The sequence below is a fragment of the Oncorhynchus mykiss genome, chromosome 10 (assembly GCF_013265735.2).
Source record: "Oncorhynchus mykiss isolate Arlee chromosome 10, USDA_OmykA_1.1, whole genome shotgun sequence".
Lineage (NCBI taxonomy): Eukaryota > Metazoa > Chordata > Actinopteri > Salmoniformes > Salmonidae > Oncorhynchus > Oncorhynchus mykiss.
The window spans coordinates 61,122,260-61,143,903 of record NC_048574.1 but is presented as its reverse complement, the minus strand read 5'-3'; the positions used below and the strand labels follow the sequence as shown (position 1 = coordinate 61,143,903).

The window sequence follows — 21,644 nt, the reverse complement described above, 5'->3', positions numbered from 1 at the left end:
CAATTTAACAACTTGCATTCTAATATTTTTATACAACCATCAATTTAAAAAATGAGAGACATTATAGATGTGAAAAACGTGGTTGTGTTTTGTTTTTCTAAACAATCGAAACATTTTGCGGGCCTTACCACTAGCCTACAGGTCATTGCAAAATATGATATGTTGTCCTAGATCTGTGAATAAGAGGTTGATAAATTGAGCTAGTAGATTGAGTGTTAGTTTGTATTCTATTTGGTGACAAAGCATCCTTCACTCATACTGCTTAACATACCCTCATAAAACGGACTGTCCTACCGATTCTTGACTTCGGCGATGTCATTTACAAAATAGTCTCCAACACTCTACTCAGCAAATTGGATGCAGTCAATCACAGTGCCATCAGTTTTGCCACCAAAGCCCCATATACTACCCACCATTGCAAAAATCACTAAAGCTGGAGACTCATATCTCCCTCACTAACTTCAAGCATCAGCTGTCAGAGCAGCTCACAGATCATTGCACCTGTGCATAGCCCATCGGTAAATAGCCTATCCAACTACCTCATATTGTTATTTATTTTTTTGCTCCTTTGCACCCCAGTATCTCTACTTGCACATTAATCTGATGCACATCTATCACTCCAGTGTTTAATTGCTAAATTGGAATTACTTCGCCACTACAGCCTATTTATTGCCTATACCTCCCTAATCTTACCTCATTTGCACACGCTGTATATCATTTTTTTCTATTGTGTTATCGACTGTACGTTTGTTTATTCTATGTATTGTTGTTTGTGTTGCACTGCTTTGCTTTATCTTGGCCAGGTTGCAGTTGTAAATGAAAAAAAAAATGTCACCATGTTTGTTTTAGTCTGGATACCAGTCTTTTTAGCTAACATTCCACTCCTTGACATTCCTGCCATTTGCCAAAGAGACTGGCCTTTCGGAAATCTTCAAATATGAACATTCTATCTAATAGCAGAACGGAGACAGCAACCAGGCGATGTTTCTGTGTGAATCATCAGCGATTAGTGTTATGCTTCAGAATGAAATCATGAGATGCTGTCATCACTCAGGGCAGTGGGATTAGAATTCCCTTTCACACTGAATTGTCAGTTGACTTTGGTATGCTCATTACAAATGGCTCTGGATGGTCAGTGCCATTGTCACTGAGGTTCTGGTGGAAGTTTATGGTGCTTTTGTTATGCCCTATAGTAGCTGAAAGATTTTATTTGCCAAAATAAACAACAGCACATTTGTTTCTTGGATAACAAAAGTCTGTGTCCACCAACACCCTAACATTTAAAAAAAACTTTTAAAAAACACGTTTTATTTAAAGGCGTTAGCAAATTCTGCAACTTGTATTCATGTCAAAAGAACATGACTTTGAATAGAAACATTTATTTCCATAAGGTGAATGTCTGCAATAAGCTCTTTGGGGTTTTCACGGTTTTAATGTCTATGGGTTTTCAGTGGGGGTACCATTGCGTCCAACGTATAGCCTACAGTGAAAGAGTATCCAGTGCCACAAAAATAATATTATAAAAAACGTGTGATTGCAGCGACACTTCCGCCTCGGTCGCAAGGAAAGTTGAACTCTTCCTGCTTTTTTTACATTTTTTTTACCTGCAGTAAAAAAGTAGGATATGCATATACATCCTTGCGAACTATTCCATATTATCAATAGAGGCCATGGATGCAGCTGAGGGGAAGAGTTTGATTAACAACTAATCTGTTTAGAAGCGCAGTGTAAAATACAGGCAAGGAAGTGAGGCGGGCACTTGAAACTTAAACGATTGTTGTGTTTTGAGAGTTCCAGTCACTCCCTAAATCGCCTGTTAACAATGGGATGCTGTGGCAGTTCAGAGGTAATCGGGGTTCGGGATATTTAAGCCAAAACTAACTAGTTAGACATTTTTGGATTTACCAGATAAGTTGCTAACATTATCTGTTTGGGATATCCATTTAGCTACGTACACGTTGTTGTCGACTGCAGATCGTTAGAGGCGTTGTCTGTACTATATGTAGTTAGCCATAGTTGTTTACGTTTTAAACAACGGGTTACTTCCGTGTGTAAAAAGACGCGTGCGTGTTAATTTGGGTGAAAGTAAATTATTTACTCAATTACAGTACAGTAGTTGCTGTGTGTGAAACTGATTTGAGTTTTTTTTTTTTTTTTTTAGAAATTACGCCAGGTTAAAACAGTTTCGCGCATGCACCAGGTGTTCACAGATGACAATTTTTGATTGTTTGTCATTTTTATTTGTTAGCAAAAGCAGCGCGAGTGGAAACCATTGGAGGATCGAAGCTGCACGGATATTCCATGGCTCATCATATTCGCATTGTTCTGTATCGGAATGGTGAGTTTGACTGTGATTTCTTTGTAGATGACCATGGGCGCGTTTGAGCGGATCGCTTTTGTCAAGACGTTAACTAACCCTGGTCACGTTGTTATAAAAAGTGTCAGATTTGGGACTGCATGTAGACTGCATGACTTTTACAACAACCATGTCATGAACTTTCGACTGCAGTCGACTGGACATTTTTTCAGTTGCTCCTCACCACAGATTATCCATTATATTGACCAGTGGCGGCTCTAATGAAAATACATGTCTTCAAAAATGGAAAGCAGTCAAGAGGAGGCAAGATCAGGTGGGACCATTCTAGCCAATGAGGGGGCAGATACGCGTGTGAATGGGCACAAGTTACCACAGCCACAAAGTGTATCGTAAAAATTAATGAAGACAAACATTTGTATTTCTGTCTTAATTTAAGGATTAGGGTTGGGCATAAGGTTAGTAGTGTGGTTAAGGATGAGGTTTAAAATCACATTTGAAAAAGATAAATTGTAGAAATAGGCGGGGTTATGACTTTGTGTCTGTGTTAATTAGTGACTACCAGACACGACTCTTAATAGTTGCCGGGATGTAACGTGGCCTCATTATAGAAGTACATTCATAACAACCTAATTATTACAAAACGTATATTCGAGCAAATAAGACATGTAGCAAATAAGCCATAACATTTTTTGTTAATGACATTTGACACAAGTTACATGCTGGAGAAGACAGACTTTGGGTCCCCCTCGCTTCGCCTCTTCCTCTCTGTCCTCACCAACTGCAACTTGAATTTGGAACCAAAACATTGTGGGAGACAACCTTGTGTTTTGTTTTTTTTAAGCAAAAGGCACTACATACTGATTATTGTATTTACCAGCATAGTTCAGTGCTACCCCAATATTTTTTTTGTGCATTGTCATGATGGTGATGATATCGTTATTAATGGAAGCTGCTTCCCCTGTAGGCCTGTATCGCTGGTTTCTCCATTTCCACGGGAGCTGCATCCAGGCTCATCTCTGGCTACGACAGCTACGGTAACACCTGCGGTCAGAAGAATAGCAAGATCGAGGGGGTCGAGCTCAGTGGCCGGGATCAGACCGACAACAAGTAAGTTGCGTTGGAAATGTGGAACATCTCGAGATGGATGCTTACCAGTTATTAGCCTATCATGTAATTGGAAAATAATAACAATGTTTTGGTTGAGCTGTCCACTCCCATGACAATGTAGGCTCAGCAGGTTATGACTCCTCTCTCCTAGCCTGGTTAAACCAGACAGAATGTGGCCTTCGCCATTGTTCAGTGTGATATAACCAGGCTAACTCTCTCCCCCTTCCTCCCCACAATCGACAAGCCTTTTTTGTGGTAGTTTAACACGCGCCATTTAACATTACCGGTGCACAAACACGGATTTCATAATTTGGTAATCCAGTTTGCCACTTATACTTTCTTGCTCATCTGATGCTAGGCCTGTTAAAGCCTGGATGCTCATTTGTTTTGTTGATGGGTTAACCAGTGAGATCAGTGGGTTACAGAGGATTATAAACTGGGGGGTTCGAGCCCTGAATGCTGATTTACCACGGGTAAGACAAAACATTTAATTTTTACTGCTCTAATTACGTTGGTAATCAGTTTATAATAGCAATAAGGCACCTCGGGGGTTTGTGGTATATGGCCAATATACCATTGCTACGGGTTGTATCCAGGCACTCTGTGTTGTCGTGTGATAGAACAGCCCTTAGCCGTGGTATATTGGCCATATACCACATCCCCTCGTGCCTTATTGCTTAATTGGCTTGCTAGCACAGGGTGTTACTGTAAGACACTTTACTCTAAATGTGGTCAGAAAAGACTGATGTGGGTCTGAAATGGCACCCTATTCTCTATATAGTGCACTCTTTTTGACCAGAGCTGGGCTCAATAATAGTGCACTAGGTTATAGGGTGCCATTTCACATGCAGCCTGAGTGCAGCAGTGTTCTGCATTAATTCACGCCCGTGTTCTTTTTTTGTTGTTGAATATATTTGAATAAATTATTCAAACACGATTCAACTTTTTTTGAGCTGCTCGTCCAGTAAGTTTCCATTCTAGCAGTCTCTAGGAACAGTTTCAATGAGACAATGGGCTTTGTTTCATAAGCTGGGCTGGTATGCCCATTGACGTTTTGAGTGAGGGGCAGCAGGGGCGTTTTGGCTACAGAGATTTGACTGTTTGATAAGCTGTATCCCACATCACATTTTACTCAACCTACATCCCAAAGTCTACTATGAAAATATACTTAGGAAAATGTGCAATTTATTGTATTGCAAGATGGAAGAGAACATTCAAGGATGTTACTCAAATGTGCAGATGTTTAGTTCTGTCTGACTTGACTTGGGCCCTTGGCTTCCTTCAAGGAGCATGTGCCATTGACAAATGCACTCCATCTCGCTCTCTTTTCAGGATGTTTCTCTACTTCCCTCCATCCTTATTGAGGTCCTGTTCTTTGTCCTTTTCCAGGTATGTCTTCTTCCTAGACCCTTGCAACATTGACATCCTGAACAGGAAGATCAAGTCCATGGCTCTCTGTGTGTCCAGGTGTCCAGACATAGAGCTCAAGACGTACACTGACGTCAAAAAGTTTGCACTGCAAAATGGTGAACGTTCCTCCTGCTCTCATCCGTACCTTATGCATGTATTCATTGGTCGTTTCCACAGTGTGGATGAATGAATTACACAATGTTTATTTCCCATTTCTCCTCTTTACATAGGGTCGGAGCTCTGCTCGTACGACATCCCAGTCTCCAAGTATCCAAGCCACGGAGAGAGATCCAAAAAGTGCCCCAAACTCCCCGTGCCACCAAGGTACAGTCCTTTTTTTTTTTTTTTTTTACCAGTGTCGAGTCGACAGCGAGTAAATATAATGACACTAGCGAGACTATGCTGACGATATCATTTCCTCATCCTCTGCCCTTGTGCAGTAATTCTCTCCCCGTGTTCCACCGCTGCACTCCCGTGGACATCTCCTGCTATGCCCAGTTCGCTGAGGCCTTCGTCACCTTCGTCAGTGACAACAGCATGCTGCACAGGGTCATTGCCGGGGTGATGGCCAGCAAGGAGATCATCATGGGCCTGTGCGTGCTGGCTCTAGGTACTGTATATCCTAAAGTGGCATTTTATGTTTTAGTTGTCTGCTGTCTAGCCTCGTAAAGCATTATAGTGTAATATCCTAAATGACTTCTCTCTCTGTATACTGCCTGATTTAATTGTGCCAAAGAGGCCTCTGCTCTCCACCTAGAAAGTTGTGTTTCCTGGGACACGGTCAGGAAATGATAACAGGAAATGTCTCCAGGAGAGCTGACGGCATCCAGGGCTCTACGCTGACCTTTTAAATGTTTTTTTTTAAGTAGAAACATTTAGGAGCACACAGAAATTTAGGAGAGAGATTTAGGAGCACACGTAGAAATGTAGGAGCACAATGGAGAATATTTGCGGTAATAAGCTGTTTTCTTTGTAGTAATAGTGCAAGCATGACAGTCATGAATCTGCACTCGGGCTACAGTGCCGTGAAGTTGCCTAATTATTGCAACAATTATCACCTGGGTGATTTTCATTCTAGGCGCACTGGTGCTCCTAAATGAAAATTCCAGGTCACACAGCAAAAATATTTAAGCGCATATACGAGTAAGAAGGTTGCACTGTAGAGCGCTGGCATCCAAAAGAAGTAGTCGTGCCACCCCGCCCCCCCCCTTAAATGTACATGAAACATCACACAATTATGCCTTATGTTTCAATAAATATAGCCGTTGTACAAGAATAAGGCAATTTTTGTCATGACAATGGCATCATTTCATTTCTTTTATTTATATCCTCCTCTGTTTGTAGTCCTCTCCATAATCCTGATGGTGGTGATTCGCTACATCTCTGTCGTGCTGGTCTGGATCCTCACCGCCCTCGTGGTTCTGGGCTCTATAGGTAAGCTTCCCGTTCATTTGGCTCTCAAACGTCTCTTCCTTCATTCTGCAGTGCTTAAAAATGTATGAATAAACATGTATTATAGCACATTTCTATTTTAAAGCCTAAAAGGTCACCAACCATTAGGTCAGATTGTGAAATGTGAGTTCAAATCAATTTTACCTCACAAAATTAGATTGCTTGCAAAAACACACTGCAAAAACTGAGCATGGACCAGAATGAGCCTCTCTCCTCACAATCCATTGTCCCTGCAGTGAGGAATTACTATCTCCAGATAATGTTTTACAACTGCTCTCCGGATAATGTGTATTTTCAACTGCTCTCCGGATAATGTTTTTTTTCAACTGCTCTCCAGATAATCATTGTAGGGAGCTCAATAAGAAGTAGTAGCAGTATGAAAATCAAGGAGCCAAATGAACTGTGTGTTTCAGGTGGGACCGGGGTTCTGTGGTGGCTCTACGTGGACCACAGGACGAATCTGACCGACCAGACTGGTACCTCCCCAACACCCCAACAGCAGGTGGCCACAGACAACGTCCAAGCTCTGCTGGTCTACGCCATCTTTGCCACTGTCTTCACGGTACGTGTGTGTGCTTGTTGCCATGTGTGATTCCTGTTTTATATGGGTACGGTGTGTTGTGAGAGTGCATGGAGGGTTTATAATTGTACTGTGTTATCAAGTATTTGCTCTTTCAGTAACAAGAAAAAGCCTGATGTTGACAGACAGGCAAGCTTTAAGTCTGGAAAACTGGAAAACATGACCAACGCTTTTGCAAAAATGTGTCTTGCAACTATAAAAGCCATAGTTTCTTCTGTAATACAGACAGAAATGACCTGACCCACATTTACATTTGAGACATTTGGCAGACACTCTTACAGATTTTTCACATAGTGGGCTCAGGGATATTGAACCAGCGACCTTTCGGTTACTGGCCCAATGCTCTTAACCGCGCGGCTACCTGCCGCCCCACCATTCCGAATCAGTGTTTTCCACAAGTACCTGAAGTAGCCAGACAAATAGAAAATGTACCCATACAGGCCCCCCCCTCCGGGGTGACTTGCCCCCCTAGGTTTGCTATTTTTTGTTGTTGTTGCAGAACAACCTATATTTTGCTGGCCTGTGGTACATTCTAATGCCTTGAAATACACAGCAAAATGATTGAATAATTTATCAAATGTAACTTCCAAATTTGGAAAATTTGTTGTGGTATTGTGTGTACGTGATTTTATAATTTTAAATGACAAATGTATGAATTCAGTGTATTGTTAGTAGTTTTGGATATTGTCCAGGCCTAAGCCTATATGATCAGGACAATTTTCTAAGTAAAATACCATTTATATAGTTTTTTACATTTAACCTGTTTCCTCTTGAGATTGAAGTCTTATTTGCAGTTTTACTGCCAGCTATGAAATGCCACAATGTTTGTTCGTCAAATTATGTATTTTATTCACATAGAAAAATGTAAATAGCCCAATGCCCACATTATCTTGAAAAATAAATGAATGGTGGCTGTTACACTGTATATGAAGGCTAAGTTGATTTTGACTCCTCGTTAACACTTAGGCTACATTACCTGGGACGTGCAAATTCACACCTCTACGCTGACATGTTTTACAAGGAGCCCAAAATTAAATTATTTGAAGAAGAGTGTTTTATGATAAGAAATTACTCTAAAGTTTATGAATAAAATGTTTTTGGGGTGTTCCATGCTCAATAAAGTACAATCAATGTACCCTCTAATATATGACTCACATCTGAGACAAACATTTTCAGCTGCCACGGGCTTTTACCGTGGTAATGTTGGGATTCACATTTCCGTTTGTCTGAGAGCTAAGATTCTCCAACATCCTTGTGCTAGTAGCAGTTGAACAACCTAGTGTATGTGAACAAAACGATGTAAATAGCCCAAAAACACGAGGACAAAGTCACACTAGTACATTTTTGGGTAAATTCAACCAACTTCTGTGTCTGTGCACTTCTAAAAATGAATATTTCAGAACTTCACTCAGTGTGCACCGCACTCCAGGCACTGTTGATGTGGTCCAGGCACTGTTGCTGTGTGCGAGGTGGGATATTTTGGATTCTACAGTGGCTTGTGAAAGTATTCACCCCCTTGGCATTTTTCTTATTTTGTTGCCTTACAACCTGGAATTAAAATGGATTTTTTTTGGGGGGGGGGCGGTTTGTATCATTTGATTTACACAACATGCCTACCACTTTGAAGATGCAAAATATTTGTTATTGTGACACAAATAAGACGGAGCATAACTGTTCACCCCCCCAAAGTCAATACTTTGTGGAGCCACCTTTTGCAGCAATTACAGCTGCTAGTCTCTTGGGGTATGTCTCTATAAGCTTGGCACATCTAGCCACTGGGAGTTTTGCCATTCTTCAAGGCAAAACTGCTCCAGTTCCTTCAAGTTGGATGGGTTCCGCTGGTGTACAGCAATCTTTAAGTCATAGCACAGATTCTCAATTGGATTGAGGTCTGGTCTTTGACTAGGCTATTCCAAGACATTTAAATGTTTCCCCATAAACCACTCGAGTGTTGCTTTAGCAGTGTGCTTAGGGTCATTGTCCTGTTGGAAGGTGAACCTCCGTCCCAGTGTCAAATCTCTGGAAGACTGAAACAGGTTTCCCTCAAGAACTTCTGACCAGTTTCCCAGTCCCTGCCGATGGGAAAAACTTCCCCACAGGGATGGTGTTCTTGGGGTGAGGAAAAGTGTTGCGTTTGCGCCAGACAGCATTTTCCTTCATGGCCAATTTTAGTCTCATCTGTCCAGAGTACTTTCTTCTATATGTTTGGGGAGTCTCCCACATGCCTTTTGGTGAACACCAAATGTGTTTGCCTATTATTTTCTTTAAGCAATGGCCTTTCTCTAGTCATTCTTCCTTAAAGCCCAGCTCTTTGGAGTGTATGGCTTAAAGTGGTCCTGTGGACAGATACTCCAATCTCCGCTGTGGAGCTTTGCAGCTCCTTCAGGGTTGTCTTTGGTCTCTTTGTTCCCTCTGATTAATGCCCTCCTTGTCTGGTCTGTGAGTTTTGGTGGGCGGACCTCTCTTGGCAGGTTTGTTGTGGGGCCATATTCTTTCCATTTATTTTATAATGGATTTAATGGTGCTCTGTGGGATGTTCAAAGTTTCTGATATTTTTTATAACCCTGATCTGTACTTCTCCACAACTTTATCCCTGACCTGTTTGGAGAGCTCCTTGGTCTTCATGGTGCCCCTTGCTTAGTGGTGTTGCAGACTCTTTCAGAACAGATGTATATTTTATATATATATATTACACACACTGAGATCATGTGACACTTAGCTTAAATATGCACACACCACTTTTCCATATTTTTATTATTTGAAACAAGTTATTGTTTTATATATTTTTTTCCACTTCACCAATTGGGACTATTTTGTTTGTTTATTACATGAAATTCAAATACAAATCCATTTAAGTTACAGGTTGTAATGCAACAAAATAGGAAATGCCAAGGGGGATGAATAATTTTGCAAGGCACTGTATGTATTTCTTTACATAGGAATAAGATCTATGGTTCTTTGTGTGATTAGCTGTCAGCTATGAAACAGAATGACAATACCCTTGAGTGTAGCTACAGCAGGAATGTGCTCATGCTTTACTTTTTCAGTTCACTCATCTATTTATAGGTGCACATGCGAGTGAAATGGTCACACTCTAGATCCCCGAAATGAACTCGCAGACCATAAAGAAGCATCATCCTCTCCCCATCCTCCATGTAAAGAAATGTGACTGCAAACATCCACAGCGCACACAAATCATACTTACCACACGTACCGGGAGGCGAGACTGACGGCAGACTGTCATAACGTAACTTCCGTGTCAGACTGTACCTGCCATCAGTGTTTCCCTGTCACTGTTTACTTTGTGCCTGTCCCATCAATAGGAAACTAGAAGATGCATATTGTTTATTCTAGTGGGAGAGGGCTTGGCAGACTTTTTTTAAAATTCTGACTAGCAAATTGAAAAGTAGCCTTGTGAATTTTCAGGTGATCCTGCTGCTGCTGCTGTTCTTCATGAGGAAGCGCGTGGCACTGACCATCACCCTGTTCCACGTGGCGGGCAAGGTGTTCACTCACCTGCCTCTGCTGGCCCTGCAGCCCTTCTGGACCTTCCTCAGCCTCATGCTCTTCTGGGTGTCCTGGCTCGGTGTGCTCCTCTTCCTCGGAACCGCAGGTCAGAATAGAATACAACTTTGTCACGTTGTGAAGGACATTTTTGTTAATGTCTTTATTTTCACCTTTTCAACAAGATATTTACATCTAAATAGACCGTTTTGGTGAGGATACCATATTTCTTTTCAGATTAGTTCCAATTATTTTATGCCCTGTAAAAGATTAAGGAAGTGGACTTGTGTCACTATTGAAAGTTTGGATACTGTACGTATGGAGCGTTTGGTTCACTTCATCCTGCTAGTGATGTGGTGATTAACCATGTAGATCCTATTCAATTACTTAATGGGCTATGTCATGAACCCTCAAAGTTCCATAATGGGGTGAAAATGGCAGCCAACTTGGTCAGGGAGAAATCCAAAACCAGTTTTACATATGCAGGAAAATAAAAGTAGAAAATAAAAGTAAGGCATCAGATATTGTGTAATGGAATTATTGTCAACCAACAATATTGTCATATAAATACAATTTCTAAGTGTTTGTTCAAACAGTCTGTTCAAATAGCCTCTCAAATATATGTAAACGGACCATAAATGTCTGATTTTGTTTTCTTAGAGTGCTATTATGAGTACATTTACATGCACACTAAATAATTGAATATTAAACAGATTACGGCAGTAGGCAGAGAATGGACATAAGCAGAGTAAGGTGTTTTTTTTTTACCTTTATTTAACTAGGCAAGTCAGTTAAGAACAAATTCTTATTTTCAATGACTTTTCAATGAATTTTCAATGATTTTCAATTAACTGCCTGTTCAGGGGCAGAACAACAGATTTGTACCTTGTCAGCTCGGGGATTTGAACTTGCAGCCTTCCGGTTTCTAGTCCAACGCTCTAACCACTAGGCTACCCTGCCGCCCCACGTTTACATGACTATCTTGATTCTCCATACGCACAAAACGCTTATTTGTCAAAAATGTTGTGCACAAATTTGTTTACATCCCTGTTAGTGAGCATTTCTACATTGCCAAGATAATCCATCCACATGACAGGTGTGTTATATCAAGAAGCTGATTAAACAGCATGATCATTACACAAGTGCACCTTGTGCTGGGGACAATAAAAGGCCACTCTGAAATGTGCAGTTTTGTCACTATACACAATTCCACAGATGTCTCAAGTTTTGATGGAGCGTGCAATTGACATGTTGACTGCCGGAATGTCCACTCAGAGCTGTTGTCAGAGAATTTAATGTTCATTTCTCAACCACAACCCGCCACCAACGTCGTTTTAGAGAATTTGGCAGTACTTACAACCGGCTTCACAACCGCAGACCACGTTTAACCACGCCAGCCTGCCCAGTCATGTGAAATCCATACATTAGGGCCTAATTAATTTATTTAAATTGCCTGATTTCCTTATTTGAACTGGTAACTCAGTAAAATCATTGTAATTGTTGCGCTTATATTTTTGTTCACTGCATTAATCTGTCCACCATAATCATCTTATTGTGTGCCTGTAACCATGCTTAATATCAGTACTTGTTGCGTTTACAACTTGTCTAAGGCCCATCATCAACTGATTTGAGCCAGTGTAGGACTGTGGATTGACATCATTGTTTGAATGGAATGTTGGCATATTGTCAGTTAATTAGAAACATTTATGGAAACATTCCTCTACCTACTGTCTGGCTAGCTAACACGCATACAGTGCAGATAAATTCCTCACATGCATTTTTTTACACACTATCTTATCACAGAGCTGGCAAACCATGGTTGACCAACATAAGGTTTATGTCCATCCTAATTCTATGTGATTAACACACTCATGGGACATTTTGGAAATGAAAGCGCATGGCTAGAAGTGGCATGACTCGACGCCAACTCTTATTTAGATTCTTGGGTCAGTCTGGTGCTGTGGGTGGCAGCTCGGGCACACAGTCAAAGACCAAGTCTATGAAATATACCCACTACATTCACGATCTCCCTCATCAACAAGACCACCACCAGAGAAGCCTCAATTGCAACAAAGCGTCATGTTTTTGTCAAATTTGTCTGCCTACTAATTCCTTCTGCCTGACCTTTTTATCTGTTCCTGGATGTTATTCAGATTAGAGTTCGACAAACTAGATCACATTTTAAAAAATAGGGTCCATCAAAGTCATCCGTGCTGCAGTGTTTGTTGTTGCAAAATGGTGTCATCTTGCTGTCTTATATTTGATTCCAATTTATGAGTTAAAATATTTTTCACCCCAAAAATCTACCAGGAGCTTTCCAGGAACAAAATCGTGATCTGTGAATGCCTGGCAGATCAGAGGAGATCAGCCTACCCCTAAACCTGGCTGTATGGAACCCTGTCAAGAACGAGAAGGTTGACCCCTGACCTTAGCTGTGTGCCCCTACAGGTAGCCCAGTGCAGAGTGAAGAGGCAGGGCTGGTGGAGTATCGTATATCAGGCCCACTCCAGTACATGGTGTGGTACCACGCTGTGGGCCTCATCTGGATCAGTCAGTTCATCCTGGCCTGCCAGCAGATGACCGTGGCCGGAGCTGTGGTCACCTACTACTTCACAAGGTCAGGAGAGAGTGTTGTGATGAAATGTAGTAGATGTAACGGCATGCTTGTGATGTGTTCACTTGGAAATATCCCGTATCAGACCTGAGTCCAAAATATTTTTAAAAATTCTGTCAAATACATTAGCTGCACTTAATTGAGCTTGCCTGGTGCATTTGAACCAATGGAATTGTCCCAAAAGTGCAAAGTACATCAATCTTAGCTACAGTACAGTGCCTGCTTTATTGGTCCATTTGTACGGATAATACTATTTAAACCCAAGTCTGTCCTGTATCAGTTAATTTGACTATTTCCAACTCTTCTTTTCCTCTGTCCCGCGGTGGACATCAGGAATAAATCTGAGCTGCCCATGACCCCCATCGTGTCATCTATGCTGTGTCTGACCCGCTACCACCTGGGCACTGTGGCCAAAGGCTCCTTCATCATCACCTTGGTGGAGATCCCTCGCCTCATCCTCACCTACATCCACAACCAGCTGAAAGGAAAAGTACGTCCTTTATCTCATTCAGCCCAGTCACCTACGTCCACAATCGGTTCAAAGGCAGAGTATGTAGGGTGTCCGCGTACTGCTCTAGAGTGTTGAGAAAAACAGGGCAGTTCAAAAGGGTTCAACGAAATGAATGTCAAAACGTAGTTTTCTTTGCACCATGTCATTATAAATCACATAGAATCACACATAGAATCATTACATTGTTCTCTACATTATAACCTTAATATATATATATATATTTTTTTCATACTGAGACTAGGGTCTCTTTTACAGATGATTCCTGCATAAATACGTCAAACATATACAACGTTACAAAACATATGAAGAAAAACATTTGTCAACTACAGTCGGGAGACGTCTATTACTCTGAACTAACCAAAGGGGACCGGAACATCTCATTTCAGAGAGCCCTGGAAGTTGTTCCACATGTCAAAGGACTCTGGCCACTCCTACATCCCAGTCAGTCTTCCCCTTAACCATCCTTTTCAAGGGTCATGGCATAACAATCAAACCTTTTTTGGATTGTCTGGAAGTTTCTGTGGTATGTCTCCACGTCTTACTTGTTTTCCATCCTCAGACAGGATGAGTTTGTGATGTGCTGTATCAGGGTCCAGAGTCACATCCACTGCATACTGCTGAATTCTCTTCAGTTTGACTTCAGGCAGCTTCTCCATCTCTTTATTCGGTGTCTTCTCCAGCTCACAGTCCCCACACACAGATCGCTGTAAACACTGAGCTCAGGGATTTCCTGCTCCAGCTCTTTAATGAACCCTTCAGCCTGCGCCTCTACTGCTTTCTGCTTCTCCTCAATCACCTCAACAAGCTCAGCTTGGCTTTTCTCAATGGAGCACACCAGAGTACTGAAGAACTGCACACACTCTGCTGTCACTCTTCCTCTATAGGGACAGTGTCATGAGTCTTGTGGTCTGCCTCAGTGTAGAACTGACACGCACATGTCTGGTCATGCTCCAGGAGTCTGTCATGCTTCTTACAGATCCTGTCTTCCAGGTTTTCCACATGGTCGATCAGTTTGTGTCTCTTTAAGGGTGAGGCTATCTGATGAGGCTCCAGGTGAGTCTCACAGTAAGAGGTCTGACACACCAGGCAGGACTTCAGGGCCTTGCGCTTCATCCCAGTGCAGACGTCACAGGGCACATTTCCGGGTTTGGAATGGGACTCATCTTTACCTTTGTCTCTCATCCTTTTAAAATTCTCTACAACCTCTTTGTAGGTTGTGTTGACACAAAGCTTAGGTCGTCTGTAGAATTTCTCCTGACTCAGTGAACATTGGTACAGGTCCTTGCTATCCCAGTACTTTGTGATACAGACCATGCAGAAGTTATGTCCACATGAAGTGGTGTTTGGCACAGAGCACAGGAACTGCTCTCCAGACTGCTTGAGGAAGCAATATCTAGAGAGAGCGCAAAGTCGAAACTGTAAAGAATAGTTTTGTTTTTTACTGCAAACACTCTGAAATGCTTCCGATCAAAATACTAATAGACTCCAGCTCCAGATTATAATCAATCAAACAATAATGCATTAAATATGAAGGCTCCTGTGTGGTGCAGCGGTCTAAGGCACTGCATCTCAGTGCTAGAGGCGTCACTACAGACACCCTGATTCGAGTCCAAGCTGTATCACAACCGGACATGATTGGGAGACCCATAGGGCGGCGCACAATTGGCCCAGCGTCGTCCGGGTTTGGCCGTGTAGGCCGTCATTGTAAATAAGAATTTGTTCTTTGCTGACTTGCCTAGTTAAGTAAAGTTTTTTTAAATAATTTGTTTATTAAAATATATATATATTAACAGAGCATTTTCTGTAATGACTCCGCTCTCAGTAGTTTTAGTGCCATTGTCAACAGGGCATTAAGGAATACTAACCAATCTTGATTCACGTTGTTTAACCCTACAACATACAGTAGAAATGAGTAAATGTACTAAATATAGTTAAACATAAGTACTATAGATAAAGAAAACAGGAGATTGCCATAAACTGTACACAAGTAACATTTCTTCACCCATCCCACCAATCTCTACTCACCTGTGTCTGTTTAAAAGACTGTGGGCGTGTTCTCAGATTTTTTTTTCTTCCTGTGCTGAAGTATCAAAAAACCACCGGAGAGTCATCAAAATATTTTAAACCGTCCATAAAGCACTCAGGACGGGCCCCCATTGATAGAGGGCCGTAGTAGGGTGTTCACGTAGTGGGCATGAATGTTAGGAGTCGGGGTCTTTTAGGATACTTTTCTGAAGAGTTTGAGGGCGTTTGCTCGTGTGCACTACATACAGTAGTAGGTATATCCCACCCAGTGCTGCTCTGGAACAGAATGAACTCTTCACGTGGCTGATATGCCGTTTTTAAACATTCTCGCTTTCACTTATACCAACCACCAGTTTGTCAAGCCAGACAATGGGCGGAGAACTAAAGCTCAGTGTATTTTCTGTTTGTAGGAAAATGCCTGTGCTCGCTGTATGTTGAAATCCTGCATCTGCTGCTTGTGGTGCCTGAAGAAGTGTCTAATGTACCTGAATCAAGTAAGTGTTCGATCAGAATCAGATTGATTGTCATCTGAGATGTTGATTAAGTCACATCATTGACAACAATCTATTTGACAAGGGAGACCTGTTCCAAGAGGACAGCGGTCACACATTGTTATTGATGATACTTCTGTCTCTTGTTTGTCTGTTTTCACCACAGAACGCGTACACGGCGACAGCGATCAACAGCACCAGTTTCTGTACGTCGGCACGTGACGCCTTCGTCATCCTGGTAGAGAATGCCCTCAGAGTGGCCACCATCAACACCGTGGGGGACTTTGTCCTCTTCCTGGGAAAGGTAATCGGCCGTACAGCGACGCCATTTTAGGATTGTTTGTCAGTTCATTTTGTGTGTATTTTACAAGCATACTAATACAATTCAATCTGTCTCTGTCTTTTTCTCTATCTTTGTCTCTTTCTCTCTTTCCCTCCCTCCTTTCTCTCCATCTGTCTCTTCATCCGTGTGTGTGTGTGTGTGTCCAGGTACTGATCGTCTCCTGCACTGCGTTCGTCGGCGTATTGTCGCTCAACTACCAGCGGGACTACACGGTGTGGGTGCTGCCCCTGCTCATCGTCTGCCTGTTCTCCTGGCTGGTGGCCCACTGCTTCCTGTCCGTCTTTGAGATCGTGGTGGACGTGCTCTTCCTCTGCTTCGCCGTGGACACCAAGCACAACGACGGCAGCCCCGGCCGAGAGTTCTACATGGACAAGGCCCTCATGGTGAGGAGAAGGGTGGGTGGGTGGGTGGGAGATTATGGTGGGTGGGAGATTTTCCACATGTCATGGATTTCTAAGGAATGGACTGGTGTAATCACAGATAATCCATCATATTGATCAGATACTCAAGTGGCCGCTCTAACAATGAAAATAAATGTGTTCAAAAAGCAGTCGGGACATAGCAAGATCAGGCTCGTGAACAACAGGCACAACGCCGATATAACATGTTTTTTCTTGACGTTGTCATGATGTCACGTGTCCCACTTAAATCAGTACAATCGTAACAACCTAAGCGTTACGAAACTTCTATTTGATCAAATAATCCTCACGTAGTAAATAAGTCGTTCATTTTCTTGAATTCTACCCTCATTGACTTCGTAAAACTCTTAGCTTGATGAGCGACAAAAAAAAAAAACGAAAAACACCATCTGCTGGAGAAGACAAATGTTGGGCCCAGTTATACATCTCACGTCGCCTTTTCCTCTCTGCTGTAATCGTTGGCTAGAGGGAGTTTCCACCGTTGTTAAATTCATACTGTGCCTTTTGGTAGAAGGTGGAGAATCGGTACGTACATGTCTCTGTTCCATTATCCACACTAACATTCCAATGTATCACACCGTATATTCTAACTGGTATGCTAATGTGGCTAATGGAACATAGCCTTTGTTTTTACCCTGTGCTACTTTGGCTACATTTCTATATGGTGAATAGTGATTATGCACGTATTACACCAGACTCGCCTTGTTATCTCGACGCCCAACACAGTCACTCTCTCTCTCTTCTCCCTCTTTAGGAGTTTGTCGAGAACAGTAAGAATATGGCGGGAAGGGATCGGCCCGAGGCAGATGGAGACGGTGCTGAGATGAAGTCCATGGTGAGTTAACAAAACTTTTCCAACAGAGAATACATTCATTTACCTCCATAATCTAGAGTCATACACCCAAAATGATGGTGCTGATGAAGACAATAGTAAAGATTAACACTCCATTTGTTTATTGTTGTAGACTCATGGAGGAGGGACTTTTGCTTGACCAAACCAGAAGACAAAAGGCATTCCTAACGTTTCCATGATATTACTCCAGTCCCACGACTACAATATTTCTGATAACCTGTTTGTTAATTTATGGCACATTTAACATGAAAGCTTTTTTTTTTTTTTAAGCACAATATCTTTTTGTTACACATCCATCAAGGATATTGTTAATGTAGTTTTGTGCTATTGTACAGGCTGTAGAGTTGGTGTTCTGTAGTTTAGCTTGTTGTGTGTGGAAGTGTTGTGTGAGAGATTCAAATGCATCATGACATCACTGGGTTTTTTTTTAAACTACTAATATTGTACACCACAAGTGTTTTTGTATATCAATGTCTTTTTAGGTTGTGGTAATGAGGATCATGGACTCTTCTAATGCTGCGTTGGTACATCTAATACAATTGTGACGACTAACTTGCATAACAGATGATCAACAGGCACTTTTCTCTGTGGGAGAACTCCACCCCCTCAATGTATTTTTACCCTGTTGAAAGATTTCCTTTATGGAATAGAAGACATTTTCAAAAAGTTAGCATTTTGGAGAAATCAAAAGCCATCTTCCAATGTTTACCATAACTGAAAATCCCTATGTTGTGGTAATATTGAGTCATTACTCCTGATTTGAGTTTATAATACTGTATCCATAGAAAAAGTGATTCCCTATAACTGTATCTCTATTCATGAATGCGAACAGAGTTTTAACCCAGAATGTTTTGGATAATGTTTTTATGCAGAGAAATAAAACGACAATGACAAAAAAAAATGTCCATCTGTGATTGTGAGAGCTGTGGGGCAAGCGATGATCAGGTCGAATAGGGACGTGGGTTTGTGTCTGGATGTCATTAAGATATCCACACAGGGAGAAACATTCAAACAAAATACCCATGCATGTACACACACAGTGCCAGTCAAAAGTTTGAACACACCTACTCATTCAAGAGTTTATTTGTACTATTTTCTACATTGTAGAATAATAGTGAATACATCAAAACAATGAAATAATTCCATAGGTGCTATGTGTTAAACAAATTAAAATAGAGGACATATTCTTCAAAATGGCCTCCCATTGCCTTGATGACACCTTTGCACACTCTTTGGGATTCTCTCAACCGGCTTCACCTGGAATGCTTTTCCAACAGTCTTGATCGGGTTCCCACGTATGATGAGCAGTTGGTGGCTGCTTTTCCTTCACTCTGCGGTCCAATTTGTGGAGGCTAGGTCATCTGATGCAGCACTCCATAACTCTCGTTCTTGGTCAAATAGCCCTTACACAGCCTGGAGGTAGGTTGGGTCATTGTCCTGTTTAAAAACAAATGATGGTCCCACTAAGTGCAAACCAGATGGGATGGCGTATCACTGCAGAATGCTGTGGTAACCATGCTGGTTCAGTATGCCTTGAATTCTAAATAAATCACTGAGTGTCACCAGCAAAGTACCATCACACCACCACCTCCATGCTTCATGGTGGGAACCACACATGCAGAGATCATCCGTTCATGTGATGTTCTGGATTTTTGTTTTAGATTCCGTCTCACAGTTGAAGTGTACCTATGATAAAAATGACAGACCTCTACATGCTTTGTAAGTAGGAAACATTGCCGATTTTGCAGGTTATCAAATACTTGTTCTCTCTACTGTGTGTGTGTGTGTGTGTGTGTGTATGTACATTACTTTATTATCGGGTATTGTGTGTAGATGGGTGAAAAATATATACTTTGAATTCGGGCTGTAACACAAAATGTGGAATAAGTCAAGGGGTGTGAGTATTTTCTGAAAGCACTGTACAAGCAGCTCAAAATAAAAGTATGTATTTTATCATATTCAGTCACTATCCTAAATCGAAAAACCAGCTAATAGGCACATTACTTCCTATTCCACACACAGTCTTGGATCCACAGCCAGCTGAAAGAAAAAGTATGTCCTTTATCAAAGTACAGAACTGTGGAACCAGGTCAAAGGCTGAGTATGTCCTTTACCATATTCACTTATGCAGTAGCAACAATCAGCTTAATTCCTTTTTCACAATTACATCCACGACCAGATCAAAGGAAAAGTAAGTCCTTTATGACATTCACTTACAGTTGAAGTCGGAGGTTTACATACACCTTAGCCAAATACATTTAAACTCAGTTTTTCACAATTCCTGACATTTAATCCTAGTAAAAACTATGTCTTAGGTCAGTTAGGATCACCACTTTATTTTAAGAATGTAAAATGTCAGAATAATAGTAGAGAGAACGATTTATTTCAGCGTTGATTTCTTTCATCACATTCCCAGTGCGACAGAAGTTTACATACACTAATTGAGTGTATGGTAGCATTGCCTTTGAATTGTTTGACTTGGATCAAATGTTTTGGGTAGCCGTCCACAAGCTTCCCACAATAAGTTGGGTCAATTTTCCACCTGACAGAACTGGTGTAACTGAATCAGGTTTGTAGTCCTCCTTGATCGCACACGCTTTTTCAGTTCTGCCCACAAATGTTCTATAGGATTGAGGTCAGGGCTTTGTGATGGCCACTCCAATACCTTGACTTTGTTGTCTTTAGGCTGTTTTGCCACAACTTTGGATGTATGCTTGGGGTCATTATCCATTTGGAAGACCCATTTGCGACTAAGCTTTAGAGATGTTGCTTCAATATATCCACATCATTTTCCTACCTCATGATGCTATCTATTTTGTGAAGTCAGTGAAGCCAGCTCAGCTATCCCCATTGAGAACAGGTCTGTGCCTCAACCTAGGTTGGGCAAACTAAACATGGCGTTGTTCGCCTTAGCAATCTCACTAGAATAAAGACCTCCTCCATCTCAAGATAGGGCTACTTAATGTTAGATCTCTCACCTCCAAGGCAGTTATAGTCAATTAACTAATCACTGATCATAATCTTGATGTGATTGGCCTGACTGAAACATGGCTTAAGCCTGATGAATTTACTGTGTTAAATGAGCCTCACCTGGTTACACTAGTGACATATCCCCCGCGCATCCCGCAAAGTCGGTGGTGTTGCTAACATTTACGATAGCAAATTTCAACTTACAAAAAAAATATACATTTTTTTTTCTTCGTCTTTTGAGCTGCTAATCATGAAATCTATGCAGCCTACTCAATCACTTTTTATAGCTACTGTTTATAGGCCTCCTGGGCCATATACAGCGTTCCTCACTGAGTTCCCTGAATTCCTATCGGACCTTGTAGTCATAGCAGATAATATTCTAATTTTTGGTGACTTTAATATTCACATGGAAAAGTCCAAAAACCCACTCCAAAAGGCTTTCGGAGCCATCATCGACTCAGTGGGTTATGTCCAACATGTCTCCGGATCTACTCACTGCCACAGTCATACTCTGGACCTAGTTTTGTCCCATGGAATAAATGTTGTGGATCTTAATGTTTTTCCTCATAATACTGGACTATCGGACCACCATTTTATTACGTTTGCAATCGCAACAAATAATCTGCTCAGACCCCAACCAAGGAGCATCAAAAGTCGTGCTATAAATTCCCAGACAACCCAAAGATTCCCAGATGCCCTTCCAGACTCCTTCCGCCTACCCAAGGACATCAGAGGACAAAAATGTGTTAACCCCCTAACTGAGGAACTCAATTTAACCTTGCGCAATACCCTAGATGCAGTTGCACCCCTAAAAACATTTGTCATAAGAAACTAGCTCCCTGGTATACAGAAAATACCCGAGCTCTGAAGCAAGCTTCCAGAAAATTGGAACGGAAATGGCGCCACACCAAACTGGAAGTCTTCCGACTAGCTTGGAAAGACAGTACTGTGCAGTACCGAAGAGCCCTTACTGCTGCTCGATCATCCTTTTTTTCTAACCTAATTGAGGAAAATAAGAACAATCCGAAATGTATATTTGATACTGTCG

General features: G+C 41.6%; 1 protein-coding gene across 2 annotated transcripts; it reads left to right on the top strand.

Annotated features, from left to right (window-relative positions):
• Window positions 1-1,538: 1,538 nt before the first annotated feature.
• Window positions 1,539-18,527, top strand: LOC110534422 (choline transporter-like protein 1). 2 transcript variants are annotated; one of them, XM_021619281.2, is made up of 16 exons: window positions 1,539-1,846; window positions 2,249-2,338; window positions 3,282-3,424; window positions 4,814-4,950; window positions 5,065-5,158; window positions 5,275-5,444; window positions 6,179-6,268; window positions 6,700-6,848; window positions 10,293-10,479; window positions 12,819-12,987; window positions 13,318-13,474; window positions 15,931-16,014; window positions 16,178-16,315; window positions 16,501-16,737; window positions 17,528-17,608; window positions 17,739-18,527. In XM_021619281.2, exons 1-16 carry the CDS (start codon window positions 1,823-1,825, stop codon window positions 17,763-17,765), a joined length of 1,977 nt encoding a protein of 658 aa, XP_021474956.2. In that variant the 5' UTR covers window positions 1,539-1,822; the 3' UTR covers window positions 17,766-18,527. The 2 variants fall into 2 exon arrangements, with proteins under 2 accessions (XP_021474956.2, XP_036789444.1); XM_036933549.1 differs by lacking the exons at window positions 1,539-1,846; window positions 2,249-2,338 and adding an exon at window positions 2,637-2,772.
• The last annotated feature ends 3,117 nt before the right edge of the window (window positions 18,528-21,644 follow it).

Coding starts and splice junctions, on each gene's coding strand:
- LOC110534422 (XM_021619281.2), top strand. CDS start 1,823: ATGGGATGCTGTGGCAGTTCAGAG. Junction 1,847..2,248: donor GATGCTGTGGCAGTTCAGAG/GTAATCGGGGTT, acceptor TTTATTTGTTAG/CAAAAGCAGCGCGAGTGGAA. Junction 3,425..4,813: donor CGGGATCAGACCGACAACAA/GTAAGTTGCGTT, acceptor GTCCTTTTCCAG/GTATGTCTTCTTCCTAGACC.